Below are 22,126 nucleotides of genomic sequence, written 5' to 3' on the forward strand. Positions count from 1 at the left end.
GCTGGATATCATCATTTTTATCTTTCTTTGTGCTTCCCTTCTACTTTTCTCTCTCTCTCAGGGTAACTCGGGAAATTTCTTTTTTATTATTATTATTTTTTTTTTGGCTGGTGCAGCACAAGCCTCAGGCTTGCTTGCACCATGTAGCTAATAATAATAATAATAATAAACTGTCTTTCCTTAAGAACTATTAGGGGACATTTTCATCACCCACACACAAAAAAAAAAAAAAAAAAAGCTTGAATAGGAAGTTAATTTAAAATGTTTTATTAGTAAAAGTTCTACTAGTCATCCTGAAATTTGAATCAGATACCCTGGCCTGTTTTGGATTATATGCACATTTTTTCCTTTTGCTTTTTTCATCATTTTGTTCTTCAATTGCATAGGGATCTTTAAAATGTAGAATCATGTCAAAATATAACAATTATTTTGTCTTTAGTTGCATTTATGTCATTAACAGTTTATCCTTTCATTTCAGATATTCCATGAAGATGGCTAAGTGATAGTTTGTGCCAAAGCATGCAGGCACATCCAAAGTAAAAATTTTTAGCTGTGGCATGGCTGATAAACAGGTGTTTGTTATTAGTTTTATATAAAATATTCATTTATAACTAACTAAAATATTGTAAATCCTATAAAATAATATTGATTCTGTATATATTTCATTTTATACTTTATACTTTGTATGGTACAGTAGACTATTGAAATAACGTCACCCCAAATAACGGGATATTGAAGATAACGGCACATTGAGATCGAAGCTGAAAAAAAAAAAAAAAGTGGCAAGTCATGTGATTACTGTATTTGTTTAAGTTCGCCATTTTGAAAATGAATTCTGTACTGATATCACAGATTATACGCTGTTTTACATTTATTTCAAATTAAAAACCCCTCACAATGCTCCTAATGTTAATAAACCTCATACAGAGAAGAAAAGAAGAACAGCATTAAAGCTTAGTGACAAACTTGATATAACAATAGAAAATAGAACAAGCGTAAGTAGGAGTATATTAATGACAGAATATAACATTGTGAAAACACGTTGATGAACTATTCTTATATAAGTACAAAAACTATTCCTGTATAAGTACAGTATTTTATGCTATGAAACCAATTAACCTTCGTATGTTTTTGTTTGGAAATATCATTCAGAAAGCTGACAAATGCTATGTTAAAATAACATTTTTTAAAAAATTTCCTATCATATTATATGATGTCTAATCAAGAGTAGTTAATGCTTCAATTTTATAGTGGCATCATTTGTGACTCATTTCTTTCATCTAGTGGCAATTCTATTTATTAATTATTGCACATGTTTTTTAACATGATGGATGCAAATTAAAACAATTTAGGTAATGTATGCATTGCATTATATTTCTGGTGAATTTGATTATCAAATAATATACCTCAGGGGTTAAAAACTTTTGTATTGTACTCAGGAAGTACCAAAACCTCACCACATAATGGGTAGTTGTGAGATGAAATTTTGTTTAGCAGTTTTTTTTTTTTTTGTGGTGGTTGGGGGGGGGGGGAGCAGAATTGGATGGATTCCAAATTGATCCTGAAAGATTTTAGAAATTCCTCCTAAAATTTCCCAGGGACCACCTGAAATAAACTGAAAATTTGGTGTCAGTTTGTTATTTCTCATTGAGAGTAACAGTTAAACACCTGAAACTTACTGCCATTTATGTATTGAGATAACTTAAAATTTTTTGAAAAAAAAAAGGCAAATTTCTAATTTTATTGAAATTTGGTATGCTTTACAAATTTTTCCAAAAGACTCAAATGTAAAATTTAATAGAAATTTGTACACTGGGAAAACAGTTGTCACATACAGATGGACAGATGCAGTGGAGACAGTGGACCCTTTACACACTTGCAAATAGGGCTTACAATACCGAGATCCCGGTCATTTTTTTCTGGTATTCAAATACCAGTTTTTCGGTATTAATTAAAAAAATAAAATAGTTTAGAATTTAATCACATAATGGTTATAAAATCACCTTTATGTGATTATGACGGCCTTATCTCTACTAGCAAATGTTCAATAAATCATCGATAGGACACCATGCAACATTGCAACCTGTCCACAATTCTTGGACAACTTCATGTCTGACCGTATCGTAACTCCCAAGTCCCGTTCCTCCACTACTGACTTTAGTTCAACTCCACCAAGTGTATAAGTTATTTTGGGGTTGCTGTTCCCCAGGTGTAAGACCTTGCATTTTGCTGAATTGAAGCATATAGCTGCCACTTTTCTGACCATCCTGGAAGTTTATCTAGGTCACTCTGAAGAAGCTCTGCTTGGCAGTAATCGTTAACTACTCTACTGATCTTTACATCATCTGCAAGTTTAGACATCACACCCTATATCCCTTCATAGATGTCATTTAAGATAATCAAAAACAGCAGTAGTCCCAATACTGATCCTTGGGAAACCCCGCTTCTTATATTAACCCAATCTGAGGAATAACCATTTATCACAACCCCCTGCTTGGTGCCCTCAAGCCATCATGCTATCCATCTAAGGATTTTCCCTGTGATTCCAGCCTGCTCCAACTTATAAAGTAACCGCTCATGTGGGAACAGTGGGACTGAGTCAAATGCTTTGATGATATCTAAATAAACAATGTCGAAGTTATTCTCTAAATTCAGCTCGTGAGTGACCTGTCAAAATGGCTAACCAGATTTGTTAAACATTATTTTCCCTTTACAAAACCATGCTGTGTATCCTACAGAATTCCATTTCCATCTAAATGATCCTGAAGTCTACCCTTGACCATTGCCTCCATGATTTTCCCTACTACTGAAGTTAGACTGGCCAGTTGGTAATTTCCCGTCACACTCCAAGAACCGCCTTTATGTTCCAATTTACACCAATCCAACGGAATCTTTCCCGAGTCCAGTGATGCTCTCATAACTAGCCTTAATGGGTCAATGCACTAAATTGCTGTCTCCTTTAAGATTAGAGGGTATATGCCATCAATCACAGGAGCCTTACTTGCCTGTGGGCACGAATGTTTTCTCATTAAATCATGTGAAATTTCAACGTGATTAATTACATTTTTTTCAACTTCACTCCCATAATTTCTCATTAACATGAAATGTTTTTCTTCTGTAAATACTGATACAAAGTAATTGTCGAGTTCATCTGCAACATCAGTTGGGGTATCTAATACTATCCCACGCAATTACATATGCATCCGATCTGATTTGTCCTTCTTTTCTTTGCATTTATATATGTGAAGAATTCCTTAACTGCACTCTTTGCTCTCCTTATTCCTTATCCCCACTCTTTGCTCTCTCCCAGACTCGGTAAAGATACTATAGTAAAAATTATACTTTGCTGAATAAAACGTCTTTTTCCTTGAGAAAGTGATGAACATAATTCAACCATGGAAGACCAACATGGAACAGAACATCAGTGTTTCTGCAAATTCTTTCCAAAATAAGAAATTGCCTGACTCCAATGAGATTTTAAAAGATGAACTTGAGTCGGAAATTAATGAAATACTTTTAACTATTTTTGCTAAAAAAGTTCAAAGTCTAGAAAATATGGACTGAGATCATCTACGATTATCTCAGTACAATAGTACCAGAATAGAATCCAAAAGGACGTTTTCTGCCACTAATCAAATACATACCAAAATTAGATCCATTTTAAACGATCATACTATTGATTGCTTATGTTTCTTAAGAGCTCACTTTATTCGGACAGGTAGTGTGGATGCTTAAACATAACTAAACTTTGCAGTAACAATATGTATTTTTTTGTTTTCAGAATAACTGTATTTTTAATGATTTTTTTCAGAATATTTATTATTGTAATAAATGTTTATTTAAAACTTGAATTCAAGTAATTACAGTACTTGTTTTTTCCTTACTTTATTAACTGTCATCAAAATTTATTGAGCAAAACATTTGTTTTTGGAATATCGGTATCCCAGTTTCATAAATTAAAAATACTGAAATACCGGTATTGTAAGTCCTACTTGCAAACACCCTTAAAAACCCTTAGAGAATGCTAAAATTAACTGTATAATAGTTAACCTGAAGGATTATTAACATATGCCTAAAGTGAGCCAGTGGGCAGAAAGCAGTTGAGATTTCTGAGAAATTCAAAGGCAGCCACATTACAAAAAATAAAATGTAGACAGACAACACTAAAGAGATTACACATTTCTTTTTGTTATCTGTCTGAACCTGACTTAGACTTCTGTGTGCCAAAGAAACTTCAATTAATGCACTCCTGCATAATCAAGTCTACTGCATTTTACTATCATATTTACATCACTTTCTCTCTCTCTCTCTCTCTCTCTCTCTCTCTCTCATGCACGCACGCACATACAGCCATACATTAATTAGGTCACCTCATCCTGGGAAATAATGGTTAATTCCAGAGTCACATGATACCTTAAAAGCAGGATATAAAAGGCATGCACAACAGTGTGAGAAGTGGATGAAACAGAATGGAACAAGAAAAGGACCTACATTTCTTCACAAGAGGTCTGATAGTAGGTTCTCACATAGCAGGATTGTCTTTTACCATATAGCAGAAAGAATGAGACACTCAGTATTAAACATTGGATAAACTGTATGCCAATTAAAAGCAGAAGTAACATGACCATTCATCCTAACTCAGATAGACTACTGTTAATGACCTCCCTTTCCCCCCAGAGCATGTTGATAATTGAAAAAGATAGTAAGAGGAATCACAAAGACAACTTTAACGATCAGACTTAGAGACAATTGACAGAACTGGGATAAGTGTATGACCAGCAACCATCAGAAAAATACTTTGTATAATGGGTTACCTTGGTCATGAAGCTTTGTGTAAGCCAAAATTGTCTCCCAGCAGTGCAGTTCACCTTCTATCCTGGTTCAGAGAATGGAAACATTGAACATTGCTGCAGTGGCAGAACATGTGGATTGATGAATAATGCTATAATGTGTAGGCAGTAGATGGGTGCACTTGGGTGTGCTGTATGCCTAAAGAATGATTTTTACCTAGATTGTATTGCGCCAGCAGTGAAGTTTTATGGAGGTAATGTGATAGGTAACAATTTTATGTGGCTTGGAATTGGTCTGCTAATTGCCATTGATGAAACCATGAATTCAGCTGTCTGTTATGACATTCTAAACAATTCTGTCTTAACTGGCCTTGTGGCAATTCTTCAAAGACAGGCTCTTGTGCTGATATTTATAAATATCAGCACAGCTTCGTTGTGCTGATATTTATATCAGCACAACGAAGAACTGCATCACAAAACATGATCAGTACAGTGGTGGTTCAAAGAGCATAATGTGGTGAACCAGTCATTTGCAGTTGAGCTAAGATCTAAATCCAGCTGGACACCTCTGAAATGTTTTAGAATAATTGAGAACCAGGAATAGGGCATCCTACTGGAGTCTAGAATCTTAATAGTAATAGTATTTTCCATATATTGCAAGGAAGCCACAGGCTTTGTCCAAAAAAAAAAAAAAAAAAAACCAAGTAGGTAAGAAAATACAAATTATGTGCTTCCTCCTTCCTTCTTGTTCCAGCAATCAGTGACTCACTGGCTGAAAGAAAACTTTGTGCAATCTAAACTTCTTCCCCTGTAATTTGAATTTATGGTCCCTGGTTCTGGAATTCTGTATAACAGCGAACATTTCACCTTCATTCATTTTACTAACCCTTCTCAGAGCCCTATAAACCTCAATCAAGTCATCTCTGGGATGCATGGTTGCAAAAGCTCTGTAGCCCACATAATTGGAGTCTTTCTTCTTACAATCACCCTCTTGCTGATCTGGGTAGTGAGGTAAAATTTTGTGGAGCAGTTTTTTTTTTTTTTTGTTGGTTGTGGGGGGCCAGAATTGGGGTGCCTGGTTGCCAAGCTCTGTAGCCCACATAATTGGAGTCTTTCCTTATACGATCACCCTCTTGCTGATCTCGCCATGTGAGTTGCCAGCCTTTGGACCCTTTCAAGAAGCTCAATGTCTTTTTTTCGGATGTCGCCATACTTGTCCACACATCAGAAAATTGTAGAAAGTGCTTCCTTCCCTACGAGTGTTATTCATGTCATTAATACCTGCTGTGGTTATATATAAGAAATATCTTTTTTTTTTCTAACCAGACATTTTTTCATTTATTGCCTGAATATGTGTGGGAGAATAGGGTATGTATTTCTCTATGTGGAATCTTTTGGATTCTGATTGCTTTTATTATTTCAAAGTATATGAGGTATTCTGTATTCATCATATCATGTGAATTCTATATATGAGTGGATATTGCAACTCAGATTAACTGCTGAAATGGTGTGAAGTTAAAAGAAATATTAACTTTAAGTTAATATTTCTTTCTTAAGTAACAGTAAAATAAATCAGCATTGATCAAATTGCATTTTTGTAACACCATGGGGTATGTTTGTGTTGTTGTGTAAAATATGAGAAAATCTTATAATGAGCTTTGTATTGCAAATTATTATCTGCTATAATCTAAAACTTTTATGTTCTGTTTAGAGTATTATGCTTTGTTTAATACCCAGTCCTTTAATAATCATTGTTCTCTATGTCAAAGTGGATTTTTAACTTTGTGCCAATTTGAAAAAGCCTGGGTTTGAATTTTGCTGAATGATGCAGGATGATATCAAAAATTTTCATGCAGGTTGGTCTTAGGCAGAAGTTCAAGAATTTACCCAGTTCTTTTCATTTTGAAAATAGACAAACCACATTTAAACACACCCACGTATACAGATAAATGCACTGATACTTAATGGCCTTTATCTTTCTGTCATATCAGAAAATACTAGCCCAGTAGTAAACATGTCCACCTGTAAGAGGACATACTGTTATATTCTTATACAGAGTCCAACTTGCATTATGAGAGCTTTTGGCTATTTCACCTTATAGACTACTGAAGTGACCAAAAGCTGCCCTCCTGCTGTTTGTGACTGTTTGCTGCTATGAATAGCAATGCTTGTACATCAGGGAAAAAAACTCAAAATTTAACCTTTCACATTTTTTTTTTTTAGCGGAGTCAAGGTTTTAGAATCACATATTTAGCAAAATGAATTTGATTCTTTTTAATTTTGGTTGACTAATTTAAAATTCTAGTATTTATTTTCATCATTGTAATGTATTTATTTTAATAATTTCAGTTGCCTTATGTTTTCATGGGAGAATTGATGCATGCTTAGTTTGTAACCATCATGGATAACATTGATGAAGAATTAGCAAAATTATCTACTAATGACTCCATCTATGGAACTTTAAGTAATTTTGAAGTTGAAAGAAAAATTGGAAAAGGCCAATTTAGTGTGGTGTATAGAACTAAATGTAAACTGGATGGAAATATCGTGGCTCTAAAGAAAGTTCAGGTAAGATTTAAAATATACAAAATATCAGAAAAACAACAACAAAAAAAAATATATATATATATATATATATATATACATTATCATCAAGAAAACTGTTGTGTGTTTTACATGCTTTTTTTTTGATGTTTTGTGCTAGCATTGGCAAGTTTGATTATTTGGCGAGATGTGGGAGTTTATTGTTCGAGAAATGATGTTATGTTATTGTTTGTTATTTGGGTTTTTAGGAGCATTAACAACTAAGGCCATATTGCTCCGGGGATATGCGGTGGTCATTCCCTGACCTTTCCACATCCTCCGTATTTGGTGGTTACGGGCTCGAACCCTGGTCTAATCAAGAAGCGTGTGCTATGCACTGCTGCTCCTTCCCATCTGGCTACGGAGGCGCCTCTTTCGAGAAAGCATTATTTGGTACATGATCCCTGTGCATCCAAGACCATTCACAGATTTCAATTGAAGTTTACTATAACTGCAGCGATCATTTTGTCAGAGTTTCCCACCACAGCAGCTGTGATGTCACCTTTCAATTCTTCAATGAGATTCAGTTTATTCATATAAACATTATCTGGAATCCGCATAAGAAATGATCAGAGGGATTCGGATCTAGAGAGTGTAGTTGCCAAAGGCCAATCTCATGTTGTAGAGGGTATTAATTAAAGGTTACTATGCCATTAAAATGTTCCTTCAGGAAATGAAGAAACTGTATTCACTGTATGTGATCTTATCTCGTCTTGGTGGGATCTCATGTTGGTTTACCATTTCTTGATGAATTGGAACAATATGGTCTTGAAGGAGTTTCTGGTAGTGTCCACATTAAATTTTCCATTCAGGAAGATTGGTCTGATAATTCCAGCTGATAAAATTGCACACTATCTACAGAAGTTCAAGTCCAATGTCAACAAATATCTTCTTTCGTCTTCTCAACCTCCAACCCAAGCATGGTACTAAGTACTATAGGTTCTAATACCTCTCGTGTTTGGGGTTCACATAAAAAAAAAAAAAAAAAACACTACGCTGTGCATTTTTCAGGATGAAAATGACTCTGTGTGTGGGGATACAATTTCACACTTCCTATACACATTGCATTCTGTTTATTGAGGTAGCAACTGAGGTGGTGGCCAACCGGGCTAGCCGGGTGGGTAAAGTGCCTGTCTTAGCAACCCAAAGGTTGCTGGCTCGAATCCCACCTTGGGCTTGGATCAAAGTACTGCAAAAAAAACCTTGGGAGGTGCATTATGGCCACAGAAGCTGATGTGCCAACAACTACCAAAAAAAAAAAAAAAAACTGAGGTGGAAGTGCTATATGTGTGATGAATAACTTGAATTGTTTTCCAACTAGATGGTGAATCTTGTAAGGAAACAGCTTTAAGTCTTGTCAGACAATGGTTAAAGTGGATGTTTGTTTTAAACCCACTATTTTGACATTCATTTTCCACATTTTTTTGGGCATCTTGTGGACTTATTTCTGTTAATAACTTCTTATTGTCAATCACAGAACCAGACTGTCCAAACTTTTTTTTTAGTAATCTTGAAATTATTGACTTTTGAAACCTTTTCTGCAATCAAATCTCACTTTAAATTCGTGCTGCTCTGTAGTGCACTTCGTTTTGCTTACAGAAATTTTCCACTAGGGTGCATCAGTAATAACCAATAAACAAATTCTCTTGTTTTATGTGTTTAAAGATGCTAAACTATTGCCAACCCACTACATCAAAAAATAAAGGCTTTGAAAACCATTGCATTGCATCTTTTCTTGATGACTCTATAATGTGTACATACATGCATGTTTATTTTAAGCTGGAATGCAGAAATAAATTACTCTCTGTTGTTCTGTTTTAGTTATTATTACCATCACGTCATGCAGAGGGATTATTCTGTCCTTGTACATGTGTTGATTATTTTTCATAAAGAAAGATTCTGTGAATCTTCTCAAATGTTGCTGTCCTTTTTCAGTAGGTATTATTTATTTATTATGTGTAGGTACCACCCACCAAGCAGTGGCATCTGCACCATATAAAAAAATCAAGGTTATAATGAATTTCATATTCAAATACCATAAATTATATCACTGTTAATAGAGTTCATATAATTACCAAAAAAAGTTCATATCCAGATTGCTGTTATGTAGGTAGATCTTCTAGACCACCCTTATAGAAATAAAGTCCAAGGAGCCATTTTCGGGATATCAGAAGACAGAGGGTATATCAGTAGTCTGAGGAGGTGCTCTGCTTTTTTGGATTCTGAAAACAGCAGCAATCCAAGAACTAGCAGCACAGGGAGCTACTATTTAGCCCCAAAAGATCACAGTACCAAGAGTTGCTTTGTTAGTTTAGGAATATTGGAACAAGCAGCTACAAGGAGTTGCTTTACTTAACAAGAATTAGAAGTCCAAGGAGTTGCTTTTATACAGAAACTAGTAGCACAAGAAGTTGCTAGCAGCACAATGAAACTGTCATCAGATGTTCCAGGAATCACCCTACTATGTAGGTTTAAAGAATTGACTTCAAAATGCCTGCAAACAGAAGAACAGGTTAATGTAGTGGAAGTTTACGCTCACCCAAAAATCGGAACAGAGTTTGCCTTATCCTTGTCTATTCCCACCAAAACAGGAGACTTTCTGTTCTGTATGGTCCAGTAAATGCACCCAATATAAATAAGAAGATACCTCATGAAGTATGCCCACATGGCCTGTTGTGTAGGCTCAAGATTAGCAGTACAAAATGCTGCACTTTAAAATTAGGAGATTCTCACAAAGAACTGACAGTTACAAATTATTGCTCGCTTAAGAAACACTGTTTATATATGTGAGCCACATGTAACTCAAAGCAATAAAATAAAAGTGGTGAAGACAGAACAGAATAGCCTTCTCTGATGTTTGCAGCTCTGTAATATGAACACTTGATTGGGCCTATTAATATTACTATTTTCTGTCTTATCCAGATATAATATTATTACCATTTTTCCATCAGTAATGCCAGAGTCTGGTCTGCTGCAGTGTTCTGCTCCATCATGCGGGATCCTCAAATTTCCCGAAGTATGGACCTTCTATAATTAGCAACAAATAACAGGACTAAACCCAGTCTGAAGCCTCCATATGAAGCAGTGTTGAGCATAAACTTCAGATGCAAAATCTCTAAAAGAAAGAAAATTTTCATCTGGAAATACTGCAAGGAATATGAAGATCTAAGAAATCATCTAGTGGCTGGGGTGCCAAATTTGGAAAATACGGTACAGGTATGTGAACTGTACCATATTTTCGCAAGGTTGTGTAAATATAACACAACCTTGCTTAAAGTTGCATTCATGAATTACGTTCAATGAGTAGCACCAAATCACCGTCATAAGCTGTCATCTGTGTATATTGAAATTCTTTTCTCAGCTAGTCTTCCAAGACCAAGTTTGATATTAGTAGTCTAAATACAAGCCCTACAAACATCCCTTGCTCAATTCCCACACAATGGCTTTTTTATTTATTTTATTTGTTATTTTTATTATTATTTATTTTATTTTTTGGCTAGTATACAGCAAAAGGCCTATGGCTTCTTTGGCTAATACTAATTATTGGAAATATGGAGGATAGGTAAAGTCTCATATTTTCACATAAAATAAATAGATAGATGTGATTCTGTTTTGCTATCTTGTGCTACTACAACACAAACTGCCATATATCCTTAAATGCTGACACATCTCTTCACTGTTACAGATAGGTGAAAATCTATTAACAAAATTTTTGGTTATAATTTCTGATAATCACTTAGTATTAGATTTTAATTTAGTCAACAAACTGAAATGCACACATTTTTGGAAACTTATTTTAACCCATTAACAGTCACTCCTAAAATCAAATTGCAGTAGGTGTGCATGATCAAATTAACCATTTTTAAATACTCATAGTGCTGGAAGTTATAAACTTTTCTCATTGAATTTTATTTAATTAATAATTAATGAAGTTTATTTTCCTGGCCAATAATGTTATCTAATTTATTTTTGAAATGAAAAATACTTGACATCACATTGATGAAAATCAATTAGTTTATCAAATGATAAATTTCAGAGAATTTAGTTCAGAATTGAATGAATTAATTAGCTTTGAATTGAAAAACTAGTCATAAACTAATTTTTAACACAAATATGTCATAAAGTGTTTTTCATTTTTCGTATAATTTAATATACCTGATATTACGTCTTTTATATATCATGTAAGGCTATCTGTTTTAAAAGCCAAAATGGCATGTGCATCATGGCAGTAATTATTTTTTTAAATTCTTTCCTAACCACTGTTTTACCATCCTTTTTTTTCATTGTTACTTATTTTAATGTGTTATAAATGTAAAAATAATAACTATAAATTATTTATTATTATAAATGTTTATTATAGTAAATTTTTGTAATTTCCTTAGATATTTGAAATGATGGATGCCAAAGCACGATTAGATTGTATGAAAGAAATTAAATTGTTACAGGTAAGTCATCAAATGTAGGTTATAAAAGAATTTAACTAATTTTAGAGCATTCAAGATATAAGATATTACATTCAAACTTCTCAAATCTGCAATCCATTATTTGTCTCCACTCATATTCTGGCTATGATTAGGGAAATAGATGAATCTGGAAAAACGCCCAAGAATTGGAAAATTTAATTCTCAGACTGACTACTAATGTAGAGCCTACAGTTGGTTGTGTAGCATGGAGATTTCACCTCAGAGCCTTGTGTTTTTACTGCTCTCCATTGATATCTAGAGATTCAGTAGGCTGTGGAATTTTCTAATTGCTATTCATGAATAAGATTAGTATCTCATTGATAACAAAAGTGAAATTTTTGAGATTTTTTTTTTTTTTTTTTTTTTATTAATATTATTCATGTTTGAAGCATTAGGCTGAGGTAACAGTTCACCAAATAAATTTACTATTCAGTGAATTTTTTTTAGAACTTTTAAATTATCATTTGTAGACAGCTCAACACACAACCCTCGTGAATTTTTATTTTCTCACATTTTGCCTGAAAGAAAAATTAAGTGACACATTGGATTGTGTCCTTTCAGAGGACACATACAGGTTATTATCTGTTGTGTAAAATGATGTATTGTCAAACTTGCTTGGCATTAGGTCTTTGGTAAAGTGTTTGTGGGAAACATTTTGCTTTTCCCATTCCAAATTATACCATATTGTGTACAGTACATTTTGAAAGAGAAAATAATTTTTATTGTACTGTGCAATATTTACTGTACTCTTCATGTACTGTATTAGCTGTCTCTCGCTAAAAAAAAAAAAAAAAAAAAAAAAACCCTCCATTTCCGTATTGCTGTGTACAATAAGTTATTGAAATTAAATATTTTTCACTGCATTGTTTTATGACTACAATATGACCACCCAAAATCCTAAAAATTCCAAGATCTGGCAAGGAATCAGGTCCTGAAGCTGCTGTATGAGGTTTTAACTGTAATGGTAATGGCAAATGCTTCAAGTTTTCTAATGAATGATTTAATGAATTAAATAGCAAAAGCTTAAATTCATCAAACTTGCTTCTCAATCCATGTAGGTAATTAATTACAATAATTTAATGTAATTATAAACAAGAATTTAAATGATGAAATCCCCTTTACAAAAATGCACACTTTTCTCGAAGGTGAGAGGGGTCTTTTTAAATCTTTCTTGTATACTCGCCTTTCTTTACTTTCAGTCTTCCAAGTACATCAACCCCACAGCTGACATATAGTACAATTTATTTTGTCAAGTTACAGTACAGTATGAGGAAGCTACAAGTTATGAAGATAAAATTGCTTGATGCAGTAGTTTCTGAATTGTAAATGTGTAAGAAGCATGGTATCATAGTGAACTGTTGTCCAAACCATTTATATAAGATCAAAATGATATGGTCATCATCAAATTGTAGCCTGAAGCAACTATTGTACCAGTTAAGCATTGTGTCGAGTTGCTCCATCCTGCATAAATGCAGTTGCCCAAACATTCTCTCCCCTGAAGAGCAGGAATCACAGTAATGTTCAGCATAATGGTACATGCTTCATAGGGCAACATGCTTGAAGTTCCTTGTAGAAGACTGGTTGAAATTATAAAGGTATACCATTATGTAGGCATTGGAAAGGAACTTTGTCAGAAACTCTTGGAAGCAATGTTCTCTGTACCTAACAGTTATGGTTATTCACACTGCTGCTTAGCTGGAAATCGGCTTCATTATTCCATCATATTTTCCAAAGCCATGTGTCATCCACCTACATTCTAATCAGAAAATAGACAGCAAAATCAGTATGCTGTTGTGGATTATATGAATTTAACTAGCATATAACATATGAATCTTTTAAGGGAGAACCATTGCAGGAGGGATCACATCACTTTTGCATTCTTATGCCTATGGAATATCTAGTTGTGGTAATACCACTCTGGCATTAGTGGATGAATATATATATATATATATATATATATATTTTTTTTTTTTTTTTTGTGGCACCATAGGCCACATCAACAAAAACAGTCACAATTGAGTGGTGTTTTCTGCTGGGAGCTGTGAAAAAAACACCTGTTTCTTTGAATTTCCATATTTTGTACAGTCTGTTTTGGGAGAGGGGATCCTTTTCTTAAGATTTTTTAACTTTCGTTGCTGGCTTTTCTGATGACATTTTTGACCTTGGATTGAAAACTGTGGGATTGAGTCAATCTTGATTAGAGAGGACAGAGACATTTTTGGGCTTTCTTTTCACTGTGGCTGAATTTGTTAGCTGCTGGCTAAGCTTGCTTGACAGAAGTATTCGATTTTCTTCCATCAAATCGAAGGGAAATGATTCTTAAAGTCAACTGGTTTTCCCTCCATGTGGATTAAAAACCCCATGATGCACATATGTGTTATGACACGTTTAATGTATTAATTGGTGATCTTTTCAAAGTGCAGCTAAACCATATTAGCACTATTTTTTTTTTTATTATTATTTTTTTTTTTAATGAAAAAGATTTACAAACAAGTCATTCATTTGCAATACCAGAGTACACTTATTATTGCATATTGACTGCATTTAGTAATAAGCATATCCTGGTGTCACTAGTCAGAACAGATTTTTTATGCCTCTTGTTTTTTGTATGATCTGGATAGCTTATTTCAAATTTCTCTTTTAAATTCATAGTTTACAATCAGCAGGTGGCCAAAGTGATGTAATTCATTTATAACCACCTGTATAATATTTAACACTGTAAACTTAGTGTTACTCTATAAGCTGAATCCTTACATTATTTTAATTATTTTTCTAAATTCAAATATATAGCTGAGACACATTTTTATATTTTTTCAGCAACTCAATCATCCAAATGTGATAAAATATTTAGCATCATTTATTGAAGATAATGAGCTTCATATAGTTTTAGAATTAGCTGATGCTGGTGACCTTTCCAGAATGATCAAGGTAATTGCTAAAATATATTTTTTATTAATGCATCAAAATTTGATTATTATATAGCTAATTTTTTCTACCTGTCAGCTAATAAATAGTTTTAGCATAAACATTATTACTAAAATCTGATAAAGCTTTAATATGCTTTAAGCTGAACTGAATTTACTTTGAATGTGTAATAATATAAAATTTTGGCTGTGTGTGAAATCCTGTATCTGTTTAACACTTTTGCTGCTGCATTTACCGATGTCCTTTATTTATTCGGGATTGAAAACTATGGGATTGAGGCAATGTTGTAAGGCAACCTCTGCTGCTGACAGAGGTTGCCTTACAAAAATATTCAGTCTTCCTTCCATCAAATCAGAAGAAAATGTTCTAAAGTCAGGTGGTTTATCCTCAAAGTGGATTAAAAATCCCATGATGCACATGCGCATCACTATGCATTTAATGTGTTAACTTTATTAGGCATTTGCAGTGTGTAACGTGTCTATTAGCTTCTAGACTGTTTTTACAGGGATGGGATACACTTAAATAGAAGTGGTGCAAGAATATTTGGTGATGCTTTGAAGGCAGTAATAGATGGATCAGAAAACTGATAGTTTAACAGTAGCCAAAAGCAGGATTGAAATTGATTCTTGTGCTGCTTCTACTGGGATATGCAGCAGCCTTAAAAGCAAGGTGTGGGGTTTTGCCTGCTGAGGATTATCATGACAAACAAATATATGGGCTGTGTTAGGGTTACTAAGAGCAAAAGTAAGTGCACGTATACTTGCTTATACACTAATACTTGGAGTGTAATAAATAAATATCATGAATTTTAAGTATTGGTTAAGTCATCAAATGCAGACAAAGGGATATTAGGAACATGGGGTGTTACAGAGATTTAGGGGAGTGCAGAATTTGAATGAAGTGATTACAATGTGTACAGAAAGGATAAAGGAGAATTATGCTCTTGGTTAAGAAGCACATAGACCCTATGGAGTGTACTTGATTGATTTGGGTGACCAGTGTAATGTTGAGTCACTTTCAGGTGACATAATAACTCTGGGAAAACAAATATGAGAGTATGCTATAGGCTAAATGACTGGTCACTTAAACAGTAGTGGAACTTTTCTGGATTTGTTAAATGGCTGTTTTCTTTACTAGCACATTAGAGAGAGGCAACAAGTGAAATCAACACTGTTGATCTATTATCCAGCAGTGACTCTTTGTGCATTAAGAATTTCCAGATAAAGGAACCACTAGGTGGCAGTGATTATAGTGTATTGATGTGAGTTTACTTAAAGACCACTTTTACTAAATAATTGCCGTCAATTTAAAGGGAAGGAATTTTGCTTTTTGATATATTAGACATATCTAATTTTCTCAATGGAAATGGGTATGTCTAATATATTAATGTATTCCACACACACACACACACACACACACACACACACACACACACACACACACACACACACACACACACACACACACACACACACATTTATTAATTTTGTGAGGAAATGAGACCATCACTAGATTTCATAGCTATTTTTATTTATTTATTTTTTTTCTTGATACCAATTTCAGCAAGTTTTTCATTTATTTGATTTATAGTACTTCAAAAAACAGCAAAGACTCATTCCTGAGAAGACAATTTGGAAATACTTTGTCCAAGTTTGTAGTGCTCTGGAGCATATGCATTCAAAACGAGTGATGCACAGAGGTAAGTATAAAAAAATTGAAGAAATTTTAGTATTTTGATTTTAGTTTGTTTATAGCTTTCAGTCAGAAAGAAGTGCTATTAATAAAAACAGTTCAAAATATATGATTCCTAGTATATTGAAAGATAAAAAAAAATCATTATTTAATGTTAACATGTTTCGGTAATTATCTGGATTTCGAAAGGCATTTATTGGTTGTCACAGAGTTTGAGATAATGATAGGGCAAATGTTAGGCTGTTTTCCTCTAGATGAAGGTGATTATAAAATCAGACAACATTTAAACTCTCATATAGTAAATCAGTATCTTAAACTATTTGTCACTTCAGCAGGGATATTTCAGGATTATAAATATTAAGCCTGATATACCATATGAGGTTTTATTGGTTTGAATAAAAAAATTACACCAGACAGTACTGATGGTAGCTACTATTGTTAACCGAAAACAAAACATTTTCAAAATAGAAATGAAGGATGACCCTACTTTGCCAAAATTTACTAATAAAGTATGCACTAAAACAATTTATTAAACAAATTGTTATAGACCACATTTCTGGATTATATGTTTGATTTCATCATCAGGCTGAAAGTTGGGGTTTAATTAGTATATACAGCTAGGTCATAAACTGATTTTGATTTCTGAGTTTGATGGTGAGTTTATAACAATTTTTATTTTTCAAATTAATTTACTAGAAATAGTGCATTGTTTGCTTAGCAACTACACAAAAATAAACTTAACTTTTTTCCATATAAAAATAGGATTCTTCCTTTTTTTTTATATTTAAATATTTAGATTATTAATATTCCACAACGCTCTTTGCTCAATGTATTTTTCAGAATAATTGTATTAACCATTCATTACTATATATTACCCCTGGTTTTCTAGCAGAATGTGGCATACAAGATACTTCAGCGTCTCTTCTAGAATTAATTACACTTCATATTGTACAAATTCTATATATACTTTTCAAAATAATTTTATTGAAACTCAGTACTGTTCTGAATATTGACACTAGTTTTCTAGCAAAATATTCAAGCAATGAATAATACAACATACGAGATACTGTGATACCTTGGCTAGAATTAATAACACCTCAAAAAGTATTGTACTTTATAAGTCTGTGGGCATTATAATGTGACTCCATTGTGCATATTGAATTTGTGTCCAAATCAAGAGGTCAAAGCTAGAAGTTAGCATTAGCAAAGGCACGTGATGCAAGAAAGCAAGCTTATATAGGATCAGCAAAAAAAAAAAAACCCTTATTTCACCCATCTACTCGCTCCAAATGTTTTTCAAATTCTGCCTTGAATCTATTTAAGCTATCAACTTCTACGACAGATGGAAGTTTGTTCCAGCAATCAATCACCTGCTGGCTAAAGGCAAACTTCCACACATCTATCCTACAATCGTCTTTCCTAGACTGTAGCACTGTTCATCACTCCACATCATGTTCTGTCACTGCTGTCATGTTCAAAGCTTCCATTTTCTTCACCAAGATAGGTGGTGATCTTCATTGCTGGAAGACTGCATCATGTTCACACATCAGCTGTGTGATTGTGGTAACCCATTCTATGAAGGGTTCCCTTAATAGCTATTGGTCCCACACTTATACCAATTTTGTTGTCTCTTGAGTTAGCTCATTAAGAGGATCTTTGTGATTTCCTTGGCTGCCTTCTTTTCAAATGTTTATATGTTCTGTGAGTCATTAATAGCATTCTGCCTAACTTGGAATGAATGATTGAATTACCTTCTTTGTCTTCCCTTAACATACAGTGTTTTCAACAGTTAGTTTTGGGTCCTACTCTTTCTTGTATCTGGACGTATCTGCTGTATAACAATATACTGTTGCGATTCTTGTGAGAGTTCTTATCTTATTCTATTCTCTTCTGTCTACCTGTTATCAAATGTGCATAATATTTGTCACCTGTTTATCTATTGTGTGATCTATGGAATTAATGATTACTTCATAGTAGTGATTGGTATATGTTTGTGGATATACATTGCCCTCTAACACATTAGAGGATAGTGTATATCTAATAGATAATGGAGGACAAAAAGTCAAATGAAGTTTTGCATGCCATTCTGAGTCATGGGGTTAGCACTCGGTCATTAATTATGTCCTAGTATGCCCAAATATCAGAGTTGCACTGAATGTCTTCGACAGGGAAAAATTTCAATCGAAAATATTTAATTACAACATTTCTTGTAATATGATTTTTAATTTTTTTTTGTGTTTTTGGCAGTCTTTATCTTATTAGACTCTTGTAGTATTAATTTATGTAGTTGGCTTGTATATCAATGACTTTTGTACTTGTAATAATAAACAGAAAAATTTTCTTTATTTTAAAGAGTTATGTGCTTTTTTTATGAAACTTTATAGATATAAAGCCTGCAAATGTATTTGTCACTGTGCAAGGTGTGGTCAAGTTGGGAGATTTAGGATTGGGAAGGTTTTTCAGTTCAAAAACCATTGCTGCTCATTCTTTAGGTTAGTGATTCTGATTTTTACAGAGTAGTTTGTCAAAAGACTAATATGTGTGTATATATATATATATATATATATATATATATATATCCAAGTATAACAAAGCAAATATTAAATGTTATAATAAATATAAATATTATAATAAATATTAAGTAGTCACATAACCAATTAATGCCATCTAGGACGATTAAACATTACATCGGTCTGTATGAATATGAGTTAAGTTAATAATGGTAAGAGTTTTTTAAAGGTAAAATATGATATACTAGCTTATCAGGTAAACCATAAACCATGGCGGGTACCCAACGTGACCTGGAAAAAATCAATCTATGCCATGCCATAAGCCATAAATTATAAACATATATAAAAATAAAAATACCATTAAAATGTTAGTTATGGCAATAAGATACATTGCAAGGGACTTTTTCGAGGGCTAACCCTTACAATGTATCAACCATAATTAACGAGCTATCCGTTTCTGTAGTCATCGTCCAGCATAACTATGTCCTAATATACGTAAAATAGTATTAAGTTAGAGCCAAATGTATAATTTGTAGTAAGTTAGAGCCAAATGGTAGTAATAAAATTTGTTAATTAATACCAAATTTAGCAGTAAACTGGCAAGATGACTGTTAGCCCGACGGATAGCCAAAATTTTAAATTAAATTAAAATTATAGAAAGAGCTATAATTATAGTTAGGCATATGTGCGTAGTTGATAGTAAATGCTGCCACGGTAGTCTAATCAAAAATAATAAAAATAATAACAGTGTGAGCTATAGCTAACAAAGGCGAACGGAAAAAGGTATAAGAATAGATATAGTACCTCAATCCCCCTCGAATACTCTAATAGTTCATGAGGTATGAAAAGATAGGGATAAGAAAGTGAAAGTTAAACAGCAAAGAAAAAGCAAAATAATTAACATAGGATGTAACCTTATAGTAAGGTATCCTGGTTGGAATGATTTAAGATTAAAATTAGAATGCTTACCACCGTATGGCCAAGGTACTAGAAAACCACATGTATTGGCGCGTGTAGCATATATAACTACCGATCGCAGCCCCCCCCCCCCTAGGAAAAGTAATAGTTAAGTTAAGTGATAAAATAAGTATAATAACATACAGCGCCCTCTGCTGTTATTTAATATACTGTATAGTATTACACATAGAAATGCTGTCAAATAAGTATCTCTCTCGAAGTAATAATAGAAGTTTACAGAATAAGTTCCTACCCATGGAGCAAATATAGGTACAAGTTTTTAATGCGAGTAAGCTATATGTAACTTACTCCATGGGCAGTGCCTACTATTTACATAATTACATATCCAACGAAATTTATCTAAGCCAAAGATACACCTACGAAAATTTTACAAAGGCTATGTTTTATTAGCGCCTGTTTAGGACTTTATCTATAATACTCTGTGCGTTAAGGTTATAATTCCCCTTGTTGTTTGCTATCAATATAGCTCTATACATATATCTTGTAATTATGTGGTGTGGGAAGTAATTTTCTAAAAGCTTGGATCTGAATTCAATGAGTGTATCTATAATATAATCTGTCTGGTTACATATGTGTATTCTTCTGATGCTTTGCGCAATTAGGGTATTGCGATGTATCCTTTTTGAGATATTCGAGTTCCAGTTAGTGAGGTCAATAGTATTAAAATGAAAATTTTTGCGTTTATCATACAGTTTAGTGTGTACAGTATTGTTATCTATCCTTATATCCAAGTCAAGGAAGGTAGCAGATTTGGAATTATTAGTGTTGGTGCATTCTAATGTTAATTCAGGCGGATAATATTTGATTGCTTCCGTATGGAAGTCAGGCATATTAAAAACTATCAAATCGTCAATATATCTGTATAGCACCATATTTTGTTTAAAATTATATTCGAAGTGGTGTAGGTATAAATTTGCCACAAGGCATGAGCTACATGCGCCCATCGGTATACCTGTATGTTGCCTATAAAGCTTACTGCCATTAAATATATAGTTATTGAAGATGCAAAGGTTGAAAAGGTCATCCCAGTAGTGTTTCTCACAGGGTAAGATATTTTTGTATTTATCATAATAATGGCCGAACACAGTTTTTAGGCTGTTATGTGGGATGCTAGTAAACAAGTTATTAAAGTCGAACGTATTGATATGTTCTATCGTATTGATGCCAGTGTTGCTATTGATGTAATTCAATACCGGTCTATTATTGAGAATAATATTTGAATGACCTATGCTATCAAAAATAATTTGAAGTAAATTAACTAGTTTGCGATGCGGAATCTTAGCGTAGCTATCCCTACATGAAGTTATAAATCTAAAACCTGTCGGATTTTTATGAAACTTAGGTATACAGTATATGTATGGGTATGTAGTTGTATGGTTGGTAAGTTTTAATTTTTTATGCCAAGCACGTATTTTCTTAGTGATAGCGTTACGTTTATCCGTTACTATTTTGTATGTGCTACTATTGTTAAGTTCATTTAGTAATGCTGTAGTGTAAAATTTTTTACATATGATGCTGTAGTTATTAGAGGCTTTATCAATAGTAGTAATTATAAACTTATTTTGTATCAGTTTAAGCTTACGCTTAATAGCATCTATATTAAAATTCTTAGTAGGTGGTAGTTTCTTGCTTGCGGACTTTATCTGTTTCTTGATGGCCTGAAAGGTGAGTGTAAGCCACTTGTGGAAGGCTTCCAAGGATATGTTATATTTGTAGGATAACTTTAGGCAGAACTTCATTATATCTGAATGTAGTTGTTTAATGATGGCATAGGTATTAATATCGGTATTTGGTCGAAATTTAAAACCAAATGATAGAATCTCACGTAGCTCAGGATAGTCTATAATGCTCAAATCTCCTGTGATAATGTGTTTATGGTGTGCGTCCACATATGTCTGATATTGCGGTAAATGGCAATAGCAATCCGCCTCAATATCACTATTGACGAGGTTAGTAGCTGCTTTTTTATAGTTACAGACCAAAAGTCCAAACGGTTTATTATAGCTGAATCTGGTACGTAACAGTGCATTGGTAATAGGTAAATCGCTTATATATACGTTAATGATTTTATCTAGGCAGACATAATCGAATAATGCGTGGCTGAATTTAATGTTGATATATTCATCTGTAACCTTAGTTTTTTTTATTACTAAAAATAAATTTAATTATGTCTTTAATCAGGAGG

At 33.3% G+C, this 22,126-nt stretch overlaps 1 protein-coding gene across 2 annotated transcripts in view; it reads left to right on the plus strand.

Moving 5' to 3' along the window:
• LOC150087778 (serine/threonine-protein kinase Nek7-like) overlaps positions 1 to 22,126 on the plus strand; it is a 39,678-nt gene that overhangs the window by 5,051 nt on the left and 12,501 nt on the right. Inside the window, exons 2-7 of one of the 2 annotated variants that reach the window (XM_090370404.1) lie at positions 479 to 572; positions 7,140 to 7,358; positions 11,756 to 11,818; positions 14,654 to 14,764; positions 16,352 to 16,460; positions 18,838 to 18,945. In XM_090370404.1, coding sequence (XP_090226530.1) covers positions 7,191 to 7,358; positions 11,756 to 11,818; positions 14,654 to 14,764; positions 16,352 to 16,460; positions 18,838 to 18,945 — 559 coding nt within the window. In that variant the 5' untranslated portion in view covers positions 479 to 572; positions 7,140 to 7,190. The remainder of the gene's footprint in view (positions 1 to 478; positions 573 to 7,139; positions 7,359 to 11,755; positions 11,819 to 14,653; positions 14,765 to 16,351; positions 16,461 to 18,837; positions 18,946 to 22,126) is intronic. The other variant, XM_090370405.1, reaches the window with a different exon arrangement.

Source organism: Mastigoproctus giganteus, chromosome 3 (genome assembly GCF_048544385.1).
Source record: "Mastigoproctus giganteus isolate SK-2022 chromosome 3, ASM4854438v1, whole genome shotgun sequence".
Taxonomy (NCBI): Eukaryota; Metazoa; Arthropoda; class Arachnida; order Uropygi; family Thelyphonidae; genus Mastigoproctus; species Mastigoproctus giganteus.